Source organism: Anguilla anguilla, chromosome 10, assembly GCF_013347855.1.
Source record: "Anguilla anguilla isolate fAngAng1 chromosome 10, fAngAng1.pri, whole genome shotgun sequence".
Classification (NCBI taxonomy): domain Eukaryota; kingdom Metazoa; phylum Chordata; class Actinopteri; order Anguilliformes; family Anguillidae; genus Anguilla; species Anguilla anguilla.
Window position 1 is genome coordinate 40,567,406 of NC_049210.1, and position 26,451 is coordinate 40,593,856.

The following is a 26,451-nucleotide window of genomic DNA, read 5'->3' on the forward strand; positions in this document are numbered from 1 at the left end:
GGCTATCATTGGTCCTCGTTCACGCCTGTCAATTCTTATTGGTTAAAGAGGCTTTAATTTTCCTGTTTTTGCCTGCACAGTTTCTTCTATGAAAACAGAAGAAGGCGGTGATCTTATGAGAAAAGCCGATACCAAGGTGGTTATTGTCTGCTGTGGAGCTGAAATTGAAACTAAAGACGGGATTGATAACAAGGGTTTTGGCGAATGCTATTTGAAGCACTACCATCATCGTTTCTACCGTTTTATGAAGTGTATAACTAGCTAACTGGACCACATGTTTACAAGATTGATTGATAACAAAAAGCCGGAGCTTGGTTTGGGTCGATTCTGCAAGCGGTTGGCTGTCTTCGCGAAACGGACTGAGGAACGAGCCGTGTTGTGTGATACGAGACGACGTCTAGCGATAGCAGAAAGGGTAAAGGGTTGTCTTTGCCGGTTAGCGCTAAGCAGTTACAGTGTCTGCTGCTCTGAACACCATCATCCAAATCTGATTCTGCGGGACGCTTGAGGTTTGTGTCTAACGTTATCTGAGGTAACCATAGCTAGTCTTAAAGCAACTGCACAATCGTAGATATGTGTGTAACTAGGATAGCTGTCCACTGTTTTATTTTTATTTTTTTACATTTAATTTAGACCGATAAAATTCTATTGATTCGCTTGTGTCTTGAGCTGGGTACTTCAGTTTACCAATTAATACGTGGACATTGCCTTGCTAATTGGCTAGGTAGCTGTCGAGATTGAGTAACAACGTTAGTCATTTTCCAGCTATCCTTTCAGTACCGCGTTTTGGTCAGCTGTTTCCAATAATAGTCAGCTTTGTTCTTTGCAAAGCTAGGCTGGCTAATAGGTCTAGCCTGCTAGCTGGGCCAACCGAAGTTATATTTGCTTTGCGTACAGGAGCGTTACCTAGCGTTATTTGTGTTTGAGGAAGTTGGCTAGCTAGCTATGGGTCTGACGTTATAGCCAATGTTCTCCTTCGCCTGGTATCAAACCAAATCTATTCTTGGTAATGCAATTTAGGACAGCTATTTCTTGAAGCTCTTTCGGGATTATTACGAATTCTCAAAATGTAGTTGTGTACTAGTTTATGTTGTGACCGTCATTTCGCCCAAATGTCAATGTCAAATAAACCGCCCGATAAAGTAAGCCAATGTGCTAACTTGCGTTCGTTACCTAATGAAGTTAGTGCGGACATTTTTATTAGCTGGACTGAATTTATTTCAGTAGCGTGTTGGAGAGACGCGGAATTAACCTTATCTGTAATAGCTAGTTGCTTAGCACTTGTTAAGTTATGCAAATTTTATTTTGGGGTTCAGAATGAAAGCAGTCCTTGAAACGGCTGAGACACCCCTGAATTAACGAGTTATGGTGAAGACGTTTTGGCACCATCCGAAGACTACAGGGCGTAAAGGGTAACGGAGACTGGAATGTGTGTTTTATTCCTAGCTAATTTAAAAATAGCTCTCATACGTGTAAGTTAGTTGGTGACACTTTACTCATGCATATTTGCATTTTGCTGGATAGGTGCTAATCTAGAATTGTAAGAATAGTAATTTCATGTGTGCTTTGATGTAGATAGAAAGCCTGCTAACCAAGGAGTCATCGTTTCTGTCATGCATCAGGAACACCAGAATAGATTGTCATCTCGTTTAATTCCCTCTAGAGATCTTTTGGCAGCTTCTGTTTCACTCCTTGGCGTGAAAAACTGCAGTCCCGAAGCCCCCCCCCCTCCTCCACAGGCCTGGGGTCCTGGTTTCATCATAGCCTGCACTTGGAAACAACATTGACCTGCTTTTTGGACGTAGGGTCTTACTTTTGAGTCTGTTTACGTCTCTGGCGTCCCCTGTTCTGTGCAACGGGACGGTTTTGTACCTGCTGTCAGTGCTACTCGGCAGTTGCTCAAACGCCTTTCAAAATCGGTTGATATTTCAGTAATCACGAGATTGCGAATGTTTCATTCGAGACAGGAAACCCAGTCATATAGCTACAATGCGCTTCAGTACGAAGCGCAGAAGAAACTGGTGGGTCAACTCGTGTCATTTTTTCAAACGTTGAAGTCTGCTTGGGAGACAGAAATGTGTATTTATAGGCACATGTTTTCATATTCCTTTATTTGTTTTTGTTTAATACAAGAAAGGACCCATTCATTTTTTAATTTAATTTCATAATGAAATGAACAGTGTACATTTGTCTCTGTGGAAATGGAACACTCATACCAAGGTCAATGCATAACATTCATATTGCATTGTCATATTGATATTTGCTGCTTTCTAGTCCTTTTGCCCATTACCAGCATACTTTTATTAATTGAAGTCATTTTAGATCCCCCCCCCCCCCCCCCTGCTATTGTTGGGCATGAAATCTTTTACTTTTGCAAAGGCAAACAGTCTGTCCTTTGAGCAATGGGAATATAGTGGCGGTATTGTTAGCCCTTGTTTGAACTGCAGCTTGAATTTTATGTTTTCACGAGAGCCAAAGAAACGGTGTTGCACACTGAAGACTTCATGCATTAACCCCCCTCCTCCCCCCACTCTTCCTAGGCCAGCCATTATTTTGTGCAGGTCTGCTTTTGAATTCCGCTGGAAGATACGTGGAGAAAAGCTTGTGCGGAGCGTGCGCTTCTGGGAGAAGAGCGCTAATGGATTAACTCATTTGCATACGCATTCTGTGCGTTTCACAAAGAGAATGTTTGTGCCTTTCTCGTTGGGCCTGTTCAGGGTGTCCGTTGTAGACACATTTTGTGTTTAAAAAAGAAAAAGAAAAATACAAATAAATTAATTTAAACAAGCGAGTGAAGTTGTTTTAGCTGTTTGATAACTCTATAACCTAGATCCATAATATTTGAATAGTGAATGCCAGAGAAATGAACACCTCCAGGGTCTGTTTTACTAAAGTCGTTTCAGAGTAAGTAGAAAGGTTAAAGGGGGAAGCAGTTGAGGAAGGTACTTCTAGGCAGGCATAATGATCAGCCTAATTGGCTATGGGTGAACTCAAGTGAATCGTCTTGTAAATATGAAAAGAAAAAAACCGTGCCGGTTGCTCGGCAGAATGTAGACATTTTGTAGAGGCCTTGGTTAATCGCTACGTTCCCTGTTTGTTTCGAGTCGTGAACATAGTAAATGTTTTATCTCATCTGTCACGCACAGTGCACTGATGCTTCTGGTTTATTCCGTCGACTGTAGAAAATGTACTCACTGGCACATCGCTCAGGTTACTATGTTAATTCACCTCCATGGTGTTGCATTGTAACGCATGGCCCAGCTTCCGGCCGCAGTGCCAATGGGTTCTTTTATCAAGGTAGCTTCTCTTTTTGAACATGAAGAATGCCTCATTTGACTGGTCGAGTACAACACCATTTTCTGCAAATGGAGCCTAATTGCTATTTGGCCTGGTCTGGGGGAGATTTAGCCTATACCCTGTAGATTGCACTCTTGAAATGAGCCTATTTAGGTTTTTAGCTTGGTGTCATAGAAGCTATGTTACATTCCTGTATTGACTAAGTGTTCAGCAAGCACAGTCCTTTGTGGAATACCCGCAGGATAAATCCACATCGCAACCAAGACTATCATTGCCGTGAAGGAAAATGTATGACATTCGTTTTGTCATTCAGCCTTGTGATGTGTAGGCACTCCTAGTGCAGCTAGCACTTCCTCCTTGATGTGAAAGAATAATTGGCTGATGTCCCGTATGGGCGGGGCTTAAAATAGGTTCGTACGTGGGCATAGTAGCACTGTAACTGATTTCAGTGCAAGCTTGTCTCTTTTCAGGGACACTGAGAAATAAATGGATTGCAGACTGTGTTCTCTTGCCTTTGTTTATTCAGGATTTAGGATTCAGTTCCCCGTCCAGTACCCGACCTTAATTATGTACACCGTTTGAGGGACGTAACCCAGAAACGTGTGCGTCTCTTGGTTAAATAGGACCTCTGGCCCGCACCTCGCCGACGTTCGGGCCCTGAAAACACGGTCTTTATTTGGTTTTTCCCTTTTCTTTTCAGAGTAGAAAATGAACCACCTGTCCCTGAGCGAGCTGTGCTGCTTGTTCTGCTGCCCGCCGTGCCCCAGCAAGATCGCCTCCAAGCTGGCCTTCCTGCCCCCGGACCCCACCTACACGGTCATCTCGGACGAGAGCGGCTCCCGCTGGACGCTGCACCTGTCGGAGCGCGCCGACTGGCAGTACTCGGCCCGCGAGAGGGACGCCATCGAGTGCTTCATGACGCGCACGGCCCGCGGCAGCCGCATCGCCTGCATGTTCGTCCGCTGCTCGCCCAACGCCAAGTTCACGCTGCTCTTCTCCCACGGCAACGCGGTGGACCTGGGCCAGATGAGCAGCTTCTACATCGGCCTGGGCTCGCGGATCAACTGCAACGTCTTCTCCTACGACTACTCGGGCTACGGCGCCAGCTCGGGCAAGCCGTCGGAGAAGAACCTGTACGCCGACGTGGACGCCGCGTGGCACGCCCTGAGGACGCGGTAAGCCGACCGCTTCGCTTTCATATTTCATTTTTTTTTTAAAATTCATATTCATTTTTTTTTTTTTTTTTTTTTTTTTTTAACCAATCCCTGCCTCTCCACCCCTTTCCGTCCCTCTAAACCCTGCTGGAGTCCTGTCAGGGTCTCGTTCGGGACGGCCACCCTTCTCTCGATCCCCAGCCGTGGCCTTTTTCGTTCATCGCAAACTTCCGCCTCCTGCCCTGCCCCTGCCCTCCCCTCCCCTCCCCCCGAGGTCTTTGCGTTTCCTCTGCTCTGATGGGTTTTAATGATTCCGGCCCTATGCTAGCTTGACCTGACTGGAAGGCCGGCCCCCTTCCACCCACGTCCAGCCCCCTGTCTCCTGTTTCAGCGCAGTGCGGTGCCGTGGGTGAGATCTGTCAATCTGAATGGGCTCTTCAGTCCCAGCCTGGCCTTTGCTCTCTCTGATATTGCGTAAGGGGTCCTCGCCAGGCGTCGGAAACGGTGCAAGTCACGTCTCGATCCCAGAGGTGGTAGGGCACATGGAGATATATGAGAACTGGAGACAGCTTCACCTTTCTGATTCTGTGGATTCCTGGAGGAGCTTCTCACTGGTGCATGAAGCCAGTTCATGTTTGACTTATGGGGCTTTTTGACACCAGAGCATGTGCGGTGGGGACCTAAACGTCCAGGACTTTGTGGCCGTTGGCCACTAGCTTGTGTTTACCGCCGAGCGTGAACTTTTTCAAAATGTCTTCCCCAAATTTGCTGAAATCTCTCCCTGCTGCCTTTTTTCTCAATGACTTCTGGCAGCATTCCACTGTTCACATTATCCTCTTGCGGAGCATGGGTGGATGTTTTCCTTTTTCTTTCCCCCCCATAAGCTTTTTCTGAAATGATTCGGCACATTTTGGCAATAAGATTTAAATGGGTTACTGTGTAACTTGATTGTCAGTTGGAGAACTAAAAAAAAATGAATCTTTAAAGGAGTGGTTTCCCCCACCTTTCTCGCAATACCACGCCTGCCTGCCTTTTTTGTGGATTGCTCTGAGAATACTCTGTTCTTCAGTAAATTGGGGGTTTGAATGGGCCAAATGCGCACTGCATTTTGTGTTGTGCAGTTAACAGACGTATTGGGTGGTAACTCTGCACAGGCACTAACTCATAAGCATAGCATGCAGCTGTGAGAATTTCTCTCTCGATAATTGCATGTTTAGTCATTTGGTTTCTTGTTATTTGTGAGCGAGTTTTTCAGTCCCACACTAAAGATGAATCCTTTCTTGTTTTCTGATCCTGCCTGAATAAAACGAGCTGCCCCATCCCCCTCCAGCCCAGGTCTGTGTGTGCATAAATATGCAAATGAAGTAGAAATGCACAGGCTTTAGATGCCGTTCAGGAGCAGCTATGCGCTAAAGCATGTGGCAATGAAGGGTCTCTCAAATCCTCAGCAGCAGGTTATGCTTCTTCTATAATACTGACGTGGACACAGACAAGCACACCCGTGCACACTCGCAAACACACAACGCGCACGGACACGCATGCACAACACACACTCGGCGTACCGAACCCAGCTGTATTGCGTGTGTGTTGTCGCTGCTCCCACGCCTGTTGTGGGCAGGCAGATGAACAGCGGTCTCCAGGAATTGCATAAGCCCGGTCGCTTCTGCAAACGTACACGCTGGCTTTCACGCCACCGGTTTCATTCTCTGCAGCGAGCAACGAGATGAATAGCCGTTCCACCTCAGTGCGGCTATTTTTTCTTTCTTTCTTTCTTTTTTTTTCTTCTTCTAAGCGGGCTCTCTCTCCTCCTGCCGTGGTGGTATTTCCATGCACAAGGTCTTTAAGTTTTAATAGAGGGGTGAACTACCGCCTGAGGCCTGTTATTTTATTTGGTTTGTTTTCTTCTCCCTCGCGCTCTGTAATTGGAAATAAGCCACAGTGCAGGCCTAACTGATTCCATGGGCTATGGTGCCGTGGTCCTGGTGCGGCAGCTCTCTTGGTTGGAGGGCCATGTTAATCTATGTCTGTTGTTGGATAGTCCTTAGGTAACCCATCTGTGTGTGTGTGTGGGGGTGGGAACATTTTAAAGGCTTTGTATTTTTTAGTTCTAAGTTAATTTAAAAAAAAAAAAAAAGCTAAGAATGATTGTGTCTTGCCCAGAACATGCCCACATTGCACATTGCCTGACTAGCCAATCGTAGAGACCCCCAACCTAGGAAGCTGATTGGTTGAGCATTAAAATGAATGGGCCTGTTGCAGTAACAGGGGGGCGGGGTGGGGGGGTAATCGGTTTCCATTGGGATCGCTGAAAGGGTGGGTCCTGCTGATGTCATCCTGGGGCCTGGCGCTCACAGCTGTGGTGTAACTTGTGTTTTGGGAGGGGAGGGGGGGTGGGGGGTGTTTTAGAAAACAGGGCCCTCAGAGTCTGCTGTGGTCACGCGCAGAGAGAACAGCTGACCTCTCCTGTTTCTCACACCATACTGCTGCGTCACTGTGTGTGCGTGTGCGTGCGTGCGTGTGGGGGTGCGTGTGTGTGTGCGCGCACCTCTAAGTCACACAGATTTTCATCCAAATTTATTTAAAAAAAAAACTTGCTGAACTTGCTGTGTGAACATTCGCTAAACTTGCTGTGTGAAAACATCTTGCGATGCTTTAGTTTACACAACAAAAACTGATCCGGCGGGGAGTGGCTGCATACCCACATGTACATCACAAGGGTAAGTTTGGCTTTTGGCATTTTGATATGCCTCTTCTGTCGATTTCCTCACCAGTGCAATCCGCCAGATGCTTCATGGAGTTTTGCACATTAAGCCGGTGATCGTGAATTGATCTCTTTTTGATGCTGGCTGGGGGGTGGGGGGTTGCCCGGGGGCCCTGGTATCCTGGCAACACCCCAGCCCCCCCTACCCGCCCCAGGAAAGCTCTCGCTGCTGTGTGACGCCGTTTTTTGTAGAGTGAGGAACGGGTCATCAGTGTCCGGGAGGGCTAACCCCATTGATTCTCATCTGTGTTCCAGCAGCACGGCTGCCTCGTTTGGGGAAACCGCTTGACTGTTTGGGGCCAACTGATTAATGCACGGGCTCGTGTTTACCTTTTTTTTTTTTTTTAAACTGAAAAGTGAGCCAGTGGAAAAACGAGTCGGACCGCTCCATTGGCTGGGCGCGTGGACATCCCCCGATTCCCCTGTCGGGCAGTGACCGAGCACGTTGTTGGAGCACTGGATTCTCTCTGCAACTGATCAACCCCTCCCCCAACCCCCTGCCTGTTATGTCAGGCCAGAGCTCAATGCTGAGCAGTCTGAAGGCCTCCGTCTTCACCAGATGCGTTTTATTTCTGTATTCCTATCGTCTCTTTTACACGCAGAAAATTGTCACTCTAATCTTATTTGGTCAAAGTACAAGAATACTGGACTTTATCTAATTATCAGGATACTGGGAGAGGGAGCGCATGGGATTTCAGTTAAGCGGAGTGGGGGTTGGGGAGTTACGGTGGCTTTAAAGTAGGCAGATGATTTAATTGGCAGGGAATATGAAATGACATAATCTTTCAGTTTTTTTCTCCTGCCAGTTCCAGGAAAAGCTGGCTCGCGGAGACGGCGTGCAGTGTAGAAATATGCTCAGATGAATCAGAAATGGGCTCTGGGGCGTCATGTTTCAGGAGGACTGCCACAGGAATATCTTGGGGCTATATACTTTCTTTGTCTTTTGGGCCTTTCTGTTTGGTGTATCTTGGACCTATATACTCTTTCTATTTTCTTGTCCTTTCTGTTAGGGTGTCTTGGCTATATATACTCTCTTTCTCTTGTCCTTTCTGTTAGGGGTATCTTGGCTATATATACTCTCTTTCTCGTCCTTTCTTTTAGGGTTTCTTGGCTCTATATGCTCTTTCTCTTGTCTTTTCAGTTAGGGGTATATTGGCTCTGTATACTCTCTCTTCCTGTCTTTTCTGTTAGGGGTATCTTGGTCCTGTATTCCCTCTCTTCCTGTCTTGTCAGTTAGGGGTATCTTGGTCCTGTGTACTCTCTCTTCCTGTCCTTTCTGTTGGGGATGCTGAGAGGGAGTCGGTGAGAGGCCGTACAGAGGCTGGAGTGCGCGGAGCGCGGGAGAACAGAACTGCCTGTTCCCTCGTCTGGCTGAACGAGCCGCGCTTTCCTCCCAGCGGTCTGGGGGAGGAGCTGGCCTCGCTCGAGTGGCTCCCTGCTTGTTTAGCGATCGGGATTCCGGGGCTGTGTCCGGTTTCCAGAGGGACGGTTTCTCTTCGCTGGCGCCGACGTCCGTTCGAAGCCCGCCAGCAGACCGCTAGCGAAAGCAGGCGCTCGGACGGCGGGGGGGGAGGGGTTGAAGAATTTACGCGGCGCTGCGCGGGTCCGACTAAGTTGTTTCATACTCTATTTTCACCCGTCGGCTATTTATCGATCCCTTAAGGACGTTCTGACTGCTTAAGATGAGACTCCAGTGTCTTGTGGGTAGTGTAGTACAGAAACGGCTCTCTGCTCGGGATTGCTGTCTCGATTGGGTTAACAGTGGGAAGTTGCTTCAGAGTTTGTGCAGTGGTGTAACACGCTCAGTTTCTGTTGACATACTGGCCACAGATTGTAATGCACATATGTGGAGTCTGATGTCATTCAGGTCACGTGACCCATGGGCGTCGTCTTTCTGCCTGTTAAAAAGGGCAAAATCTGTATTTCAATTTTACTTTTCTAAACTTATTTTACATTGCAGATATTAGGAATTTCCCCCTAGGTGTTTATTTCATCATAGATTTAAAAATGAATTAAAGTAAATTACCATTTAAAAGGCATTTATGATGAGGTTATGAGATCAAACCATTTATAAATGAGTGTAAAAAGTGTTTTTGTGTTTGTGGTACAGTACGTCCTGCTTAAACGTTTCCCAGAGGAAGCGGCCTACCTGTCTTCCTTGGATGCTTAAATCTCAGATGCCAATTAGGCTAAACTCAGATCTGGAATTACAGCAGTCAGCTCGGTTAACTGCCCCCCTCCCACATGTCCTTTAAAAATATCTGCCGAGACTGTCTTTTCGATAAATCAAGCGCTAACTTAATTTGGTAATAAAATGCTGCTTGTGGCTGCGAGTTGCAGTGCAGCGCAAAAACGGATCGACCGTTAATCACGCGTTTTTGATTTGGGGGACCGTGCCAGTGGCGGCTGCGGTCGGCAGCCCTGCGGGTCGACCCGCGCTGCGGTCCAGCGGCACCCGGGGACGGGAGGGTTCCATTCGGGCCAGGCGACGACGTCTCGCTGCATGCCACCGGCCCCCTGCTGGTCAGTCGGGTAACTGCAGGTTTGTCTGAGTTATACATGTCGCGTCTAGCCCCTGATTCATGCCCACATCCTGCCCACCCTGCCAACTGTGATGAGTTGAGAAGCTGTGGCTGCCACGCCCTGCTTTGGATTAGAGCTCGTGCAAACACAAGGTGTGTATGTGCTCTGAGCTCCCAAGAATTTAGGAGCACAGTTACAGCATCCCAGTTAGTAGACGTGCTCCTTAATGTATTTTTCCAGTTAGCACACGTCCATACTCAGGAGCAAAGGTTAATAATGTGGGAGCCCGGTAGAGCTCTTATATCTGTGCTCAGCCCAACTGACAGTGGAGGTTGCAGTGAGTGTTGAAGCGCGAGCGTGATTGAGAACTCTAACCCGGAGGAGAGGGTGAGAGAAGCTTTAATAGGTCATTGTTCTTTCTCAAATCACACATCTGTGAGTGGGCCTGTCAGATCGCTGGGCAGAGGCGGAGTATAACCGGCAGGCTTCTTAGAAAGCTTGTCAATATGCGCGGGTCAGTGTGGCAGAGGTCCTTCATTCCAGAAAATGTATCTGGTCCAGAGCCAGCTCCTTTTCTTGGAAGGTACCTGCACTAGAGTAGATTCATGTGGATCATGTAGCTTCATTGTGCAGTGACTGCATTTCCAGTGGTGCCCCCCCCTCCCCCTCCCCCTCCCCAGGAAGGTTTTAAGGAAGAGTGGGGGTGAGAAGTGCAGTCCTCCGTCCCCCCCCCCCGCCCCCCCGACTTTGAACATGAATCAGACCCACTCCTAGTTTCCATATCAAAAGCACACAGTCTCTCCTTGATCATAGTGATGCTACTGCTGTGGCTAAACTGTGTGTTTTGTGGTGTGTGTGTGTGTGTTTCTGTCTGTGTCTTGTCCGTCAGTGTGTGTGCGCGTGAGTGTTTCCATCCGGGCGTGTAACTGTTCACCATTTTGGGTAGCTCTGATGCTGGTGCTGTGTCTGGGGATTACCCAGAATGCAGCGCTGTAAGAGTGTTTGCTGCCCGTCTCTGGCCTGGCAGTGAAGTGTGGCGTTAGAGCTCCGCCCCCAAGCCTCGCTGTGCCCCGCCCCCTCTGTCTCGGTTCGGCCCCCTGAGGAAAGCGAAGGCCGTCTGGAACAAAAACGGGTTCGGCTCCTATTAGTCGAGTGTGGGAGAGAGAAAGCGAGGGACTCTGAGCAAAGAAAGGAGAAGGGGGGGGAGGGGAGAGAGAGGGGGAACAGACACACAGGGCTGGACCTGCTGCCTAAATCAACACCTCCGCAGTGAACAGAAGCTTTGTCTTCCTCCGGACTGGCACGGGGGCGCTGAGGCGGTGGGGGGCGTTTGGGGGGGGGGGGAGGGGACCTTTCCCCCAGTTTCTGTGGACCGTGTGAACTCTAACACGTTTGCTTGCTCTGTGAACTTCTGCCGTCAGTGCTCTACCTCGGGGCCTGAAATTCATCTGCAGAGCCTGGCCTGGTGCTGGCTGCCTCTGTGCGCTGTCCCTATGGGGGGGGGGGCTGGGGCTGGCTGCCTCTGTGCTCTGTCCCTATGGGGGGGGGCTGGTGCTGGCTGCCTCTGTGCGCTGTCCCTATGGGGGGGGGGGGACTGGCTGTTTCAGTCCCATCGTTTCAGTATCTCAGCCTTGCTGTAGCCCATGAAGCCCTCTACACAGGACTAGTGTGGGGCTGGCCTTCTTTGCAGGTGACTTCCACCTGGTCAGCTGAAAAAGAACTACTCTGCCTGTGCAATGACATGCTGATACATTTTTAGGAGGTTATCTGCCCTGGTGTGGGGTAAAGAGGCATCTGCTCTGGTGTGGGGTAAAGAGAGGGGGTATCAGCCCCAGTGTGGGGTAAAGAAATGTGTGAGCTGAAGCGGTTTCTTTGTTTGTGTACTGAAGCCTGCAGTCTGAAATGAAACACCTGCCAAGACTACTACAGTACAGAGACTGGGAGGGGGTGGTGGGGGAGGATGGAGGGAGAGGATAGAGGGGGAGGGAGAGAGGGTGGAGGGGGAGGATGGAGGGAGAGGATAGAGGGGGAGGGAGAGAGGGGGAGGGGTAGAGGGAGAGGATAGAGGGGGAGGGAGAGAGGGTGGTGGGGGAGGATGGAGGGAGAGGATAGAGGGGGAGGGAGAGAGGGTGGTGGGGGAGGGGTAGAGGGAGAGGGTGGAGGGGGAGGGGGCAAAGGAGAGGTTTGGTAGGGGTTGAGGAGGAGAGCGAGGGTGGAGGGGGAGGGTGCAGTAGGGGACAGGGAAACGGAGAGGGAGAGTGAGTGTTGAGTTCACCAGCCCAGCTCACTTACCCTGGCGAGTGACATCAGTGACATCGTGAGCAGTCCTGTCCTGAGTGGCGTACTGTACCCCCCTCTCTGTGCAGGGCTGAGCACTCGTAGTGTAAAGAGTTCTGCTGCTACGCTGTCCTTAAACGCTCCTGCGTATGACAGGACAACGTCTTCAGGAGAGCCGTGCAGGCGTCACTGACAGGTTCTCCGGGCTGAATTCTCCCGCCTGTCTGTGGTAAAGATTCCCTGCGTGCGTGTGTGCGTGTGTGCGTGTGTGCGTGTGTGCGTGTGTGCGTGTGTGCGTGTGTGCGTGTGTGCGTGTGTGCGTGTGTGCGTGTGTGCGTGCGTGCGTGCGTGCGTGCGCGTGTGCGTGTGCGTGTGCGTGTGCGTGTGCGCGTGCGCGTGCGCGTGCGCGTGCGAAAAACTGAGACACGGTGAGAGAGATGTGAGCTAAGTGGCCAGGAGGAGAGAGGTGTGCGGTTGGCAGACGGTGTTTTTATATTCTGTGTGGAGTGACATTGCCCAGCACGCTGAGCAGGGATCACTGGCTGATGTACGGCAGCCTCAGACCTGAAACTGCTGACATCGTGACTTCTCTCCTCATTCCGCCCATTCATTATTCCGCTTCAGTCAGGCTCTTCATTTTAAGTGGGAGCCCTCTACGCTCTCTTTGCCCTCGTAAGAAGAGAGATAAATGGCCAGAATACAAACCAATCTCACCATAGGAAACAAATGACTGGCTCTGCTTCGCTCCAAACCGAGGCGGACTGCTGCACATTCTCTAGGTCAAAACTACCGACAGAACTGCACCTAAACCAGCGGTGTGCGCTTCTGCATTAAGCTTGAAATGATAACGAGGAAAGATGTCTCATCCTGGCGGCCTGCTTCTGTTAAGACCTGGAGTGGCTCAGATGGCTCTACACTGGCTGTATAACACCCCCCCCCCCCAACAGGAGCCTCCCTGCGCCTCCCGTTTGGGTTCCCCCACCCCCGCAGAAAGCAGGAAGACCCTTTCCTTCTCCTCATCGGCCTTAAAGGAGGAGCGTTCCGCGCTTGATTTAACCTCCCGCGCCACGTCGGAGCATCTCCCTGGAAACAACCCGCAGACGGCCAATGGGAATGGGGTCGCAGCCCTTGTTACCCACCCCCACCCCCCCCCCCCCCCCCTCATTTCAGAGAGCCAAGTCTTCTTTTCTGTGTGAATTACAGTCCTGTGTGCTAGAGTCCAGGGCAGTGCTGTAGTTATGTAATCCAGTGATAAGAAAAGAGTGGTGTGTGTGTCTGTCTGCCTGTGTGTGAGTTTCTGTATTACTTGGTACAATGGTGTTACTTGTTTCTTCAGACATTTGTAGTGTGTGTGGGCGTGTGTATACGTTTGGTGTGTAGTGTAACTTGTTTCTCCAGGTGTGCGTGCGTGCGCGCGTGTTGGGTGTGAAGTGTAACTTGTTTCTCCAGGTGTGCGTGCGTGCGCGCGTGTTGGGTGTGAAGTGTAACTCGTTTCTCCAGGTGTGCGTGCGTGCGCGCGTGTTGGGTGTGAAGTGTAACTCGTTTCTCCGCGCGCGTGTGCGCGTGTGCGTTTCTGAAGGATGTGCATGTTTGTCAGCAGCAGGGCGTGCCCTCCGCGTGTTTGGATGTCAGCTCAGGTGAGCGTGTGATGAGTCAGCGGGCGTGGCCGCTGAGCGGGCACACCTGTGTTTACCTGCGCGGCTCCTTCACACGCCCCTTTAGCGCGGGAGTCTGCGGGACCCCCTTATAATCTGCCCAAATTGCTGTTTGTGTCCGTGTTCCGCAGCTGTCTTTATCCAAACGGAGCTTTGGAGGTTACCTCTGTCGCCTGTCCCGGTCCGACCCCAGGAGGTTTGCTCTGTCATTGAGGTGGGGGGGGGGGGGGGGGGGGGGGGGGGGTCACCAGTGTGGGGGTGTAACAAAAAAAAATGGTCAGTGTTACCTGCTTGTCACTTTCACACCAGGATGATTGAGGAGCTGGACCGAAACTGGGGTTCAGAGATGGGGCGATGGGAGAAAAAGACGTGAGAGGGAGTGAAGGATAGAGAGAGGTAGAGGGAGAGAGGGGAAGGGGTTAGGCCGGCTGGATTGAGACAGGGTAGGATGTAGCCAGAGGGTGGATGGGAGAGAAGAAAAGATGAGTCCCAGAATGAGAATCTAGTCTCGTGATTCCCTGAATAAAATCAGTGACTCATTTCAGACGCGCTCATTAAAGTTGTATCACTCCTGCTCTCCAACGAGCTAAATTAGGATTCTGCCCTTGGTGCAGTCTTCACTTCCAGAATTTGCATGCATTGTTTTTTAAATCCAAGTTCCTGGTTAAGTTACGAGTTTGAGTTGAGTTTTCCTGTAAAACAGGGGTGAGGGGAAGGCAGCTTGTTTTTCAGGTTTTTTTTGTTGGTTTGTTTTGTTTTAGCTTTTGTGGAAGGTGGAAGGAATTCGTCATTAATTCGCCTCTTCGTTTCCTGCCGAGCGAGATTACAAGCGTGCGGCCCCGGGTGACGGTCTCCGGAACGACGGCTCTTGTTGCCGCTGGTAACCCGCGGAAGGGGCCTCGTCTGACAGGAGCGGCTCGGTCGGTCTGGCTGCCAGGTGGAAGGTGTCATGCGTGGCCTGGGGGGGTGGGGGAGGGGGGCGGGGTGCGGGCGGTAAGCTCGTTGTGTAAACTTCAGATGCAGGACCTGGCCTGGGGCTTTCCGGGAGAATTTTAGCTGTGGCTGGGGAGATTATGTTTTAACAAATGGCCAGGTTCAGGTAGGTGGGCCTGGGTGGAATTTTGAGGTGGCTGGAGTAATCTTGAAAGGGGGGGGGGGATTAGATTAACTAAGAGTGCGTTTTGAGGCAGGCAGGGGAGATGAGGGGGATTTTGAGCTAGGTGGGGGTAATGAAATGGTTGGGGGGATTTTGAGCTAGTTGTGGGTAATGGAATGGTTGGGGGGATTTTGAGCTAGTTGTGGGTAATGGAATGTTTGGGGGGATTTTGAGCTAGGTGGGGGTAATGGGATGGGAGAGCAGATTTTCTGCTAGGTGGGGGTATCTGAGTGGGAGATGGTATTTTGAAGCAGACTGAACAGGTGTGTGGGGGCGTGTATTTTGGGGGGGGACGGGGGGGTGGGAGGCGGTTGGGGGTGGGTTTTGAGAGCCCCCGCTGCGCGCGTCTGCGGGCTCCGGTTCTATCCGGCCGGTTGCCGTGGCAGCCTTCCCCGCCGTTCGCTCGCCGTAATTTCCTCTCCGTCTCTCGCCTTGGCGGCGCTCCAGGCCGCCGCCGATCCTTGGAGTCAAATATTGACCCGTTGCTAGGCAACGGGCGTACAGTCGGGTCCTCAGGCGACGGCGGCGGCGGCGCAGACAGAGCGTGACGGCGGGTTTGAGGGAAACACGCGGCAGGGGGAAGAAAAAACCCGCGGTGGCTTCCTCATCCGTCGATCTGCGGGAGAGCTGCAGGGCTCAGCCCTGCTTACGTCGGAGCGCTGGGTTCTCGAGGCGTGAGAAAAGCGCTTTCTTCACGGTTCCGAGGACGCATCTGTTCGACTCGAGACCGCCTCCCAGTGTGGGCGGGGCCAACGGTATTGACCCCTCCCACGCGGTTCGTCGTCAGCAAACCTCAGGCCTTCTGAACGATGTCACTCACCAGTGTTATCTGTCTATTGCGTGACAGTCGGTGTGGGAAACGGTTGACGTTGCTTAGCGTGTGACAGGATCAAACAAGGGCAGAATTGAAGGGCGTTTGCAGACAAGATGTTTTCTTTTACTCGTTCGTTCATTCATTCATTCCTTCCTTCATTGTTCCAGTGATGGTGACGTTTGTACGCACGAAAGCACTCCTAGGACACAGGAGGCAAACAGATTTTGCTCTCTTTGCTTTTCACTGAATTAAAAATGAGATGTAAGCAGTAACATTGTTTTTCTCACATTCATGTCGCATTGCCTATCAGCTAGCCTGTTATGCAGTTGAGCATCAGTCAGTGCTGCTTAATCTCATTGATTGCTGCTTCTGTTAAAGCCCTGCGTGCACCAGCTGTTTGAGGCGCCTGATGAAGCAGAGGGGATTGTGGGTGGGCTAAAATCACTAGCCTGGGCCAGTATGCTCACTGAAAGTTTCATTTTCAATTCAAGTGTGAAACTTACTGAACTCAGCAGAATGAGCCAAGCTGACATCAAGCCAACCGAAGAACCAGCTGAAGTGATTGCACACATACAAATGTGAATTTGAATATGATATGAATAATATTTGGATATTATGTTTTGAGGGTAAAAAGTGAAACCTTTTTAAATGAAAGAAGTGGAGGTCACATGTAGTTCTCATTTCTGCAAGAGGAAAGGGGGGTATGGAGGGGGGCGTTTTGTTAAGAACCCGAATTTATTGACGTGTTCTTGTGCAACACATTGGACAAGCTCTTTCAGCAGTCTCTTTTGAAAGCCGATAGCCATTAGCTGACACGCTTTGACCCTTGACCTCTGACCCCCCGCGACGCAGAGGCAAAGCAAATGACACGGACTCCGCTCGAGTCTCCGAGGAGACGGCGGGAGAGGCCCACAGGAAGCGAGGCATGATGGGAGTTATGAATAATTAATGATAGTAGCCTTCTGGTGGGCCTTCTCCGGTTGCCCCCGGTGACCTCGCTGCGCGACAATCTAAAGCAATCGAAGGCTGGAAAATGGACGTTTGCGCTCGCTGGTGTTCTCTGGAGCTCCAGGGCTCAGTCTGATTGGCCTGCCAGCGGCTCAATATCAGAGAAAGGACCGCATCGGTACGTTCGCACGCCCTCCCCCGCTCTCTGTGTGTCAGCAGCAGGGCTAAAGGCCCAGCCAGTGAGAGCGCTGGAGCTCTGAAGCTAATTTAGCCGTCAGTCGGGCCCGTGGCGGCGAGCCTGTCCTCCGCGCGGCGTCAGGTTCGAGCCGCGCAGGCCGAGCGGCTCATTCTGCCGCGGTGTTTCCTGCTTCGGCTTCCTCTAACCGCTGGGTTTTTTTTCCCCTCCCCCTGTTTTGACGAAGCTGTCGCTCTTTCTCACGTGTGGCTCAGTAGCTTTGCAAAATGGACGTTTTTTTGCGTTCTGTGGGGCGTGCAGATTCGCGCGAGGCGGGGAAGGGGGCGGAGCCTTGGCGGTCTGTTTCCGGAGCATCCCCGGTCGCTCGCCGAAGAGCAGCCCCGTGAGCAGGGGGATCTGTGATCAGCGGTGCTGCTCCTGGTCCTTCAGGCTCAGCTGCCTGAAAGCCGTGTGAATCGCGTGTGAAGGCATGTAGATCCTGCGGCCTTTCGGTTGTGATTAGTCAGTCTGCACCGACTGCTCATCTTTAAATATTCACCTCAGTCAGCCCCCCAGGGAGAGGGGGTGGGGCGGTTCCACAGCACTGTTCTATGAGCAGGTCAGCCGTCTTCCCTCCTCTCAATGTCACTTTGAACTCTACTGGGACTCTCAAATGACTGGCCAGGCAGGATGTCAATCATGGCGCTGTCCGGCTTAACTGCTGTGCCGTTGGACGATCGGTCTTCTGGGTTCCCGGTCATTTTGTCTTTTTAAGTTCCCCAGTTTGAAGCTCCTACAAAAACAAAAGTTATGTTGAAGCTTTGCGTCCTGTGCAGTTGGTATGGGACCTGGCATTTCTCTGGGGGAGGGGTTGGGGGTGGGCGGGGGTATTATGGGATGTGCAGTAATGAACGACTCTTTCCTCTCTGTATGCACGGTTTGCCATGCGGATTGATGTGTCATTCTTCCATACGTTTCTGCTCAGAGGTGAATGGGGGTGCCGTTGTGTGGGGCAGAGGGGAGGGTGTGTGCACTGCATTATTCAGTAGACCTTCTCCAGAGAAATTACAGACTGCCACATACACACACACACACACTGTATAGCTGTATTCTATTGATTAGCTCTGTTGGTTGGCTGTATGTGCTGGTCAGCTGTTAAACTGGTTGGCTGGGCTGTGCTGCACAGGCTACTATTCTGCATTGTAACCCCCATCTGACATTGTTTAAATCAAACTCAGCACTGCATTACAGCCAGAAGCAGTTATTCTGTTCTCTGTTCGAACCTGGAGGCTACGTGCATTTTGCGCTGAGCCACCGGAAATGTGTTCCGCTTGGATCCTGGGTTTTAGAAGTTGGGGAGCCCGGTAGAAACTGGGGAGCCTTTGGGCTTGACCGCATTGCTCTTAAAAACACGTCTGAATTCCGTGCGACTAAGGATGCGATGTGAGTTTTGGAAGTTCCCCTGTCCTGGATGTGGGTTTGTGTTGGAGATGTATGTAAATGTGTTGTAATCTGGCCACTGTCTGTGTGTGTGTGTGCGATACACAGACTGCGAGGCCTGGCCCTCTGTGCGGTTGGACTCCTGTGAACTCCTCTTCCCCCCTGGCTTTGCATCTCAGCTGATGTGTCGGTCACGTTCTTTTTAATAAACCCAGGAATGTGTGCAGCCAGCAAGGCCTGGTCACAAGACTGCCCCCCTCCTCGCCCCCCCACCCATAACCCCCTCCAGCACGCTCTCGCTCTGCCTGAACCTCTCACACACCCCCCACACCCCCCCTTGCCCCCCATAACCCCCTCCAGCACGCTCTCGCTCTGCCTGAACCTCACAACCCCCTCCAATACGCTCTCCCTCTGCTTGAACCTCACAACCTCCCTTGCCCCCCCCACAACCCCCTCCAGCATGCTCTCACTCTGCCTGAACCTCACACCCCATCGCCCCCCACCACACCACGCCCAAAGATGGAGGAAGAGGGGGGTCAGACCCGAACTGACAGGAGAGGGGTTCTGTCTGTGTTCCAGAGTGGATACTGTATGCCTCTCCTATCAGCACTGATAACGCACACGTAGCAAAAGAGTGAATGCGTTCTCCATTGCGTAGTGTATGCTGTTGATATATATGATACGGTCTGTGGTTGTTGAACACAGAGCTGAGTATCTGGTGGTTCTGTAGCGAGCCTCTCTAGTGACCTCTGACCCTCGCGGGTAAGATGAGCCGCTTCCATGTGACTGCAGGTCTCTCGTGGGTCTTTGACCACCATGGCCTATCCTTCAGTGGTGTTTTTAGGCGTTAGTGCTTCTGTTACGTGTTTTGCTGAACTGAATTTTGCCCATCTCAAACATTTAACACCAAGATTGTTGTGAACTCGAGGGAACCATTAGTTTCATTTCCCCGAAGCCTGCAGTATTCGGTAAATACGCTGGTTTCCAAATAAACTGGAGGATGTTTTTTTTTTGTTTGTTTTTAAAAACAATTATTAATCAAAGATGCATTGTTAACTTTTTACGACGGTCTGTTCCAAGATAAATAATACACAAGCAAGGTCATCGAGAAGATTGAGAATGTTGAGCATTGTCCTCGAAGGTCGTTGAAAAGCTCTCGAGTTTTGTACAAGATAAGAGATTGTTGAATGCTGAGCAAACTGGGGCCTGCGTGTGTGTGTGTGTGAATATGCGTGCCTGTGTGTGTCCGTGTCCGTGCGCGTGTGTGTCTAACGCCCTCCCTCCCCGCGTGCCGCAGGTACGGCATCCGGCCGGAGAACGTGATCATTTACGGGCAGAGCATCGGCACGGTGCCGTCGGTGGACCTGGCCGCACGCTACGAGAGCGCCGCCGTGGTGCTGCACTCCCCGCTCACCTCCGGCATGAGGGTGGCCTTCCCCGACACCAAGAAGACCTACTGCTTCGATGCGTTTCCCAAGTGAGTACACACACACACACACACACACACACTCACACACACCGTACCCTAACCCTAACCCCGACACCAAGAAGACCTACTGCTTCGATGCCTTTCCCAAGTGAGTACACACACACGCGCACACACACACACTCACACACCGTACCCTAACCCTAACCCCCACACCAAGAAGACCTACTGCTTCGATGCCTTTCCCAAGTGAGTACACACACACACACACACACAACCCTAACCCCGACACCAAGAAGACCTACTGCTTCGACGCCTTTCCCAAGTGACTATACACACACACACACACTCGCACATACATACACACACATGCACTCCAACACACACACACACCCAACTGTGAAAGAAGGTCTTGGGTTCCATGTATGTATAAAAGCCTCTTCTAAATGGTGTCATTAGCTCTAGTGTCCACCCAGTGTTCTACTTACTGGATTACACATTCAGGACAAAGCAGGGTCTCAAATGCATTGTTTGTGTGTGGTTGTGTGTGTGTGTGTGTGTGTGTGTCTGTGAGAAAAAGCCACTACAGCACTGGCAGAAGCAGCAAGAATAGCACTGTGTCAGATTCCTCTGGGGGGGGGGAGTGGGTTCAGTACAGTAACAAACCTACGCTTTTCGCGTCCGCATTATTCCTGCTGTGATCACGGACTGCCGCGCCCCCTAGTGTCCAAATATGAAATCACACCCACGCTGCCTACAGACTGTCAGTCGGAGCGCTATGCAGCAGTAGGGTGTTGTGTGGTGCCAGTGAGCTGTGTGACTCATTCCAGGGCCTTCGCTAACTGCTAACCAAAGTTAAATGGGCTCCAGTTAAATATCCTTAACTTCGCCAGCCCACGCTGTGATTGGCTCAGGGACGCGGCCAGCTGATAGGCTCGTTCTCTCGTGTTTCGGGACTCTGGCGGATGCGGGCGTGGCACGCGGGGTCAGCGAGTCCGTTACAGGACGGCGCGAGAGCGGCCCGTTCCCTGGAAACGGATCCCGTTAAAAACGAACGTCGTACGAGCCGAGGCGGCCCACTCCATTAATAGCGCCGGTATAAATAAACGAGGCCAGCCCGGCTACCTGCCTGCGTCGCTGCGTCTGTTTGCGTTGCTGCGAGCCGCTCCTGCTGTTTCGCATGCCGAGAGACGCCGCAGTCGCTGCGTTAGTCATTACTACAGCGTTCGGTGAACATGTCCAGGTGTCTGTTATAAATTTGTGTGTTAATTCCCGATGGTGCTGTGGTGCTGAAACGGGGTGTGAATGGATGTGCTGGAGCTGTATTGTTTGTGTGTGTGTGTGTGTGTGTGTGTGTGTGTGCACAGCAGACGAGTGTGTATCCCTGTTTCACAGTCCCAGTGGGGACTCTACACTCACCCCTCAGCCCAGCTGTCCAGCAGCTGCACAGTACATCACTCATAATCCCGTCAGCTGGACAAAAACTGGAAATAACAACAACAACAACCGCAGCGCTGCTGCTTGTGGGTGTGTGCGTGCGCGTGTATGTGTATTTGGATCTGTGTGTGTGTGTGTGTGTGTGTGTGTGTGTGCGCGCGTGCCAGCATGTCACATGTCCGTCCGTTGCCTGCGTACAAATGCATTTCTCATCCTTACGCCCCCTCCCCCCTCCCCTCCCCCCCCACAGCATCGACAAGATCTCCAAGGTGACGTCGCCCGTGCTGATCATCCACGGCACGGAGGATGAGGTCATAGACTTCTCTCACGGGCTGGCGCTGTACGAGCGCTGCCAGCGGCCCGTGGAGCCGCTGTGGGTGGAGGGGGCGGGGCACAACGACGTGGAGCTCTACGGACAGTACCTGGAGCGGCTCAAACAGTTCGTGGCCCACGAGCTCGTCAACTTGTAGAAGGACCCCATCCGCACATTCGACAACTGTGAACTCTCATGGGTATTATTTCCTCTGCTCGTTTAGTTTTTTTTTTTCTTTTTTAATTATTATAGATTAGACTTTTTTTTTTTTTTATTACTGCTATTTTGTTTTTCTTTGTAATTGCACAGTGCAGTAGTGATGGAACCAGTAAGCCTAAAGCAAATCTGTTTGCAAGTCATGTTTGCTGCCTTTAAAAAAAAAAAAAAATTAAAAAAACTAAAAAACCCAGGTCATGATTTGCAAACGTTTTGCGATGACTGTTTTAATGCCAGTGTAACGGGGGCCGAAGATAAACACGTGATCAGTCTGCCACGTTACCCCAACACTTTCGTTGTGTTTGGATGTTTTTTGTTTTTTTTTTCGTTTTCGTTTTCGTTTTTGCCGTTTTCTTTTGTTCCTGTTTGACAAACGATTTTAATTGTAAATGTTGGAAATGTAAAGGAGTACTGTACGACATGTAGACTCTGACAATTACTGTGCCAGTGTTGCCAAACGTTCAGCATATCGAAAAGTCGATTTGTATGAAAATGTTTTTAAAACATCTCCAATAAGCTGTACAATTGCTTTTTTGTTTGTTTGTTTGTTTTTTCCCCCACAGAGATTTTATGTATGGAAGACTTGACTCGGAGAACTGATAGTTTACGTTTTTTTTCTTTTTCTTCAGACCACTTATGAAATGCTGGATTAATTTAAAAAAATAAGTAATAATAATAATAATAATAATAATAATAAAACAGCTGTTAACTTTTTCAGAAGATTCTTATTTCTAGCCATTTTTTAAATTTATCTATAAATCACGTTAAGTACCAAATTTGGTTAGTGTCTGTTACCTCTATTGCTGGAGTGTTAGTTTGCCTAGGCCTAGTTATGGGGTGTGGCTGAAGAACACTGACGCTCATGTACAGGTCTTCTCGTTAGGTGAAGCTGAATAAACTGTCTGCTTGGTGAGGGGGGGAAAACGCTGACCTCGGCTGTTTACTGCGTTGAAGCTGAGGACGAGCATTCTCTCTCTTTCAGTTCTTTTAAACGTGTAAATAATGTTTGTACTTGATATTTCTTATTTATATATAAATATGATACTTCCACGTGTATTATTTATATATAAATATAATACTTTCCTGTGTAATATTATTACTACTATGACTACAGTTATTATATTATTACAATTGTTATTATGCATACATATTTGGCGAATCCATTTTAACTCAAGACGGAGTTGCACGGTTCAATCTGACCAATGTCATTCTTATTTTGTGTAAAAACGCCTTTCATTATTGAAAGGACTTATTAAATGTTATAATTATATAATAGTTACTATGATTTAATGAAGCAAATTGCTATAGGAAATAAAAATGTATTTGACGAAAGGAACCAGGCTGTGTGACCGGTGTATTGACTGAAGTTTGAACAGGGAAACGCTGACGTAGATTTCTCGCTCCACTGTACTTGCACGCCACAGCAAAGCAGCCATGTGTTGGACAGGACTTCTGATCCAGCCGACTGCTTAATGCGCATTTGATTTTGGAATTTGGTGGAATATCCATGGCAACGTAAACAATTCATTTATTCAAAGTACCTCCAAGTCCTCCTCCACGGTGTGTTCATGGGTACTTGAGCTAAAATGGACTCCTAATGTGTTTTCAAACAAGTGTACACTTCCTTACCAGTCCTTACACAGACCGATTCCAATATGTAAAGATGATGATGATGATAATGATATTAATAACTATAAACAACAATAATAATAATAAATATAATAAACCATAATAATAAATGACTGGTGCATAAAAATAAGAGTACTGTTTTAAATTAAAGTTGAGTGAGGAGTGCATGCTTTTTTGAGACTTAAACTGTTTGAATTTCAACAGACCAATTTAGGATGCCATGTTGTAGAACACTAATAAATAATATCTGATTAGTTATTTAGTCTTACATCAGATTTCACTTTACACCAATGGGAAACATCCCTGTGGGGACCTTGTAATGCAGTGGGGGGGACTCTGCGATGTAGCCGTTCAGTTAGAATGGGCAGTGAATTGTGTGAAAGTTCAGCTGCGCTTCCTCTCTTAGGGTGTGAAATAATTCACGAGCTGCTGTTTGTCTGGGACGTGCACTCGTGCAGATAAGGCTTGCAGCATTAGTCGTAGGTGAGAGATACGTCCCTCATTTTAATCTCGGGTGGCCTGGCAGCGCGCCTCCTAGTGTGGGCGCAGGTGACTGCACGATGACACAAGCATCACATTGTTGCGTAAGTGGACATTCCAAAGTTAGGGGAAAAATGTAATTGTGTGGGGGGTGTGGCAAAAGCCTCTAGACTGTTTTGGTCTGCTTTTAGTGCCAAGGAGAACTGCCTAATAGCCAGAAAATGGCTCTAGCTGCTTTTGAGCCGCCCCATATTGCACGGTGTTCTGGGTAGATTTGTGCTCTCTTAAGAAGTATCCCGGGGAGCGCTTGGAGATGATACCCTGTGAAAATGCCCTGGTGTGCCTAAAATCCACGTTTAAAGCCACTTAAGGAGTGTGTCATAATGTAGGCCTACTTTTCTCTGGATTTAGTTTTCTACCCTTTCATTCCCAGAAACTAGATTTGCAGGTGCCCTCTGACCACTTAGATTAATGAATAATTGTGGCTGATCTGTTTGTTGGAGTGTAGCGCCTCGTTGCCCTTTTAAGGGAATAAAATATTAATCTGCAATGAGCGGTTTGTTTTTGAGCTACTGTCGGGAGACAACCAGAGGGTTCAGAGCAGTATGAAATGAGACGGTATGCAACACAAACTGGGGCCAACAGCTCAGTATGACGTGGGGCTGTCCATTGTCACTGGTTTGCAGGTTTGTGCTAACCAGGTAAATTACCCTTTTCATGAACCTCAATAACGGCCTTAAATTGGATTATAACTCTTGATATTGAACCAAAGCTTCACATCTAGTCCGATTTCGTTGTTTTCCCTGTCGAGTCCAACATGCACAATATTAAGCCTATACTTCAGTATCCTTACGAGGAAATGAGTTATTCTCACACGTATGACTAAATACAACAGTAATGGAGATGCGTTCTCTCGTAAGCTATTGAGTTTGTGCAGTGACGAACGTGAGAAGGACAGCCTGTTTGTCCGTGATGAATGCTACTGTACGGGTCCATTACACCGTTAGATCTATCTAATTGCCACTAATAAAGCACAGATGATGATTGACAGCGATGTTTACAAGCGACACGTTAAATTCAGTTTGATTACTTACTACCGTGGACATGCTGTCATATTTTTAAATGTTGTACTGGGAATGATGGGTGTTGTTAGAAACAGTGGGAAGTTCCCACATTAAAATGAGAGCAGTTGTACAGCATTTATCTCGCAACAAAAACCTTTAAAAAAATAAATTCATGATTCAACTAATCATGGTCGTCAGTCAAGACTTTGTATAGAATTAGGTGTCTTGGTGCTGAGCTAAAACAAAAACCTGGACCCGCACTGGACCTTTTCGGATAAGGCTGGATACCCCTGCTTTATATGGGTGCATTTGTCTTTTTACTGCAGTGATACTCAGTCCTGGTCCTGGAGAGCCACAGGGCCTTCTGGCTTTTGTTTTTTTTCCCCCCTTAAAATCAGTTACTGATATCTGCATAGGTGAAATGAAAAGAATGAGTCAAAGCTTTACATATTTGAAGAGTTTGGCTCCCAAAGGAGATGCATTGCAATGAAGGCCTTCATTTGCTCACGTTGTCAAAGCAGGGGCCAGTATATTGAATGGAACAGTCCTTTTGTACAGCTATAGGACAGAACACCGGGAAATGAAAAGGTGAAATTAGGCCAATCAGTCAGGACATGTGCACAACATCCCAAGCGACCTTAAGGCTTTACTGCTTGTTCTGTTGGGGTCTCGTTTTTCCCTTTTACGTCCTGCTGAACTACAGATGTTCCTTGGGTTAAGGTCTCAAATGACTTTGGCTACATATATCCAGGCATTCCGTTTCATGCAATGACTATAAGATGGCAATAAAGCTGTCAATGTCTTATTCGTTTAAAAACAGAGATCACATTCTCTCCATATTGCTCCCAATAAATCCATGCGTTTGAGACCCTCAGATGTCGCGAGATCCATTATTCATCGGCTGGAGACCAGGGGCAGCGGGGAGAGGGGATTAGACGAGGTTTCCTACAGAGCTATGCTTTGCCGAACTGAACAAAAGTGTGCGCATGCACCATTGGTTTAGAAGAGAATACGAGAGAACCCCTCCAGTGGCAGTGATGTAACATTTTCCAAACATAAACGCTCTCACTGGACCGAGTTGTTTCTGCTTTTGTCCGAACAGTTTTTTAAATGCAGTGCAGTTTTATTTATCTGGCCCGCAGCTGTGTCTCCTGTTGTTCTTTATGTCTCCTTACATCCGCAGCAACGCTGACTATGTCTGGTTTAAAATGCGACATGGATAGAAAGAGGACTTTATGGGAACTATGAAGCAGCATGCAATAGCAATACACTGGTAGCCTTTTGTATAGCTCCTGGTGACGTCACAGGTACTTAATTGCCACATTCATCCTAATCTCTGGGGCCAAGCAGTCGCAGTGTCGCCATGGCTGAACGGTCAAGGCAGAACGCTTGTGTCTGTGACCTTTGAACCCTGCTGCTTGTGACAGGGGCATTGTTCCGTACAGAGAGGAGGTGGGCAGGAGCTGAAAGAAGGAGAAGAGGAGGAATTGTGAGGCAAAGGAAGAGGAGGACCATAAAAAGAAGGAAAATATTTCATGTCACCCTGAAATGAGTGCACATTATGTTGGTACATCTATTGTTAGTAGTCTGAAGCATTTTCCCCTTAAAATTCAACAGACGTTTTTCTAAGTTGTTTTTAAAAATACCCCCACACCACTACATCATTATCATTGTCGTGATTTATTG

General features: G+C 49.2%; 1 protein-coding gene across 5 annotated transcripts; it reads left to right on the forward strand.

The window, feature by feature from the left end:
* abhd17b (abhydrolase domain containing 17B, depalmitoylase) lies at positions 1–23,479 on the forward strand. 5 transcript variants are annotated; one of them, XM_035380024.1, is made up of 5 exons: positions 383–509; positions 3,998–4,472; positions 19,498–19,677; positions 21,314–21,575; positions 22,156–23,479. In XM_035380024.1, exons 2-4 carry the CDS (start codon positions 4,006–4,008, stop codon positions 21,531–21,533), a joined length of 867 nt encoding a protein of 288 aa, XP_035235915.1. In that variant the 5' UTR covers positions 383–509; positions 3,998–4,005; the 3' UTR covers positions 21,534–21,575; positions 22,156–23,479. The 5 variants fall into 5 exon arrangements, with proteins under 5 accessions (XP_035235912.1, XP_035235915.1, XP_035235910.1 ...); XM_035380021.1 differs by lacking the exon at positions 383–509 and adding an exon at positions 1–136 and having other exon boundaries at positions 21,314–23,479; XM_035380019.1 differs by having other exon boundaries at positions 21,314–23,479.
* The last annotated feature ends 2,972 nt before the right edge of the window (positions 23,480–26,451 follow it).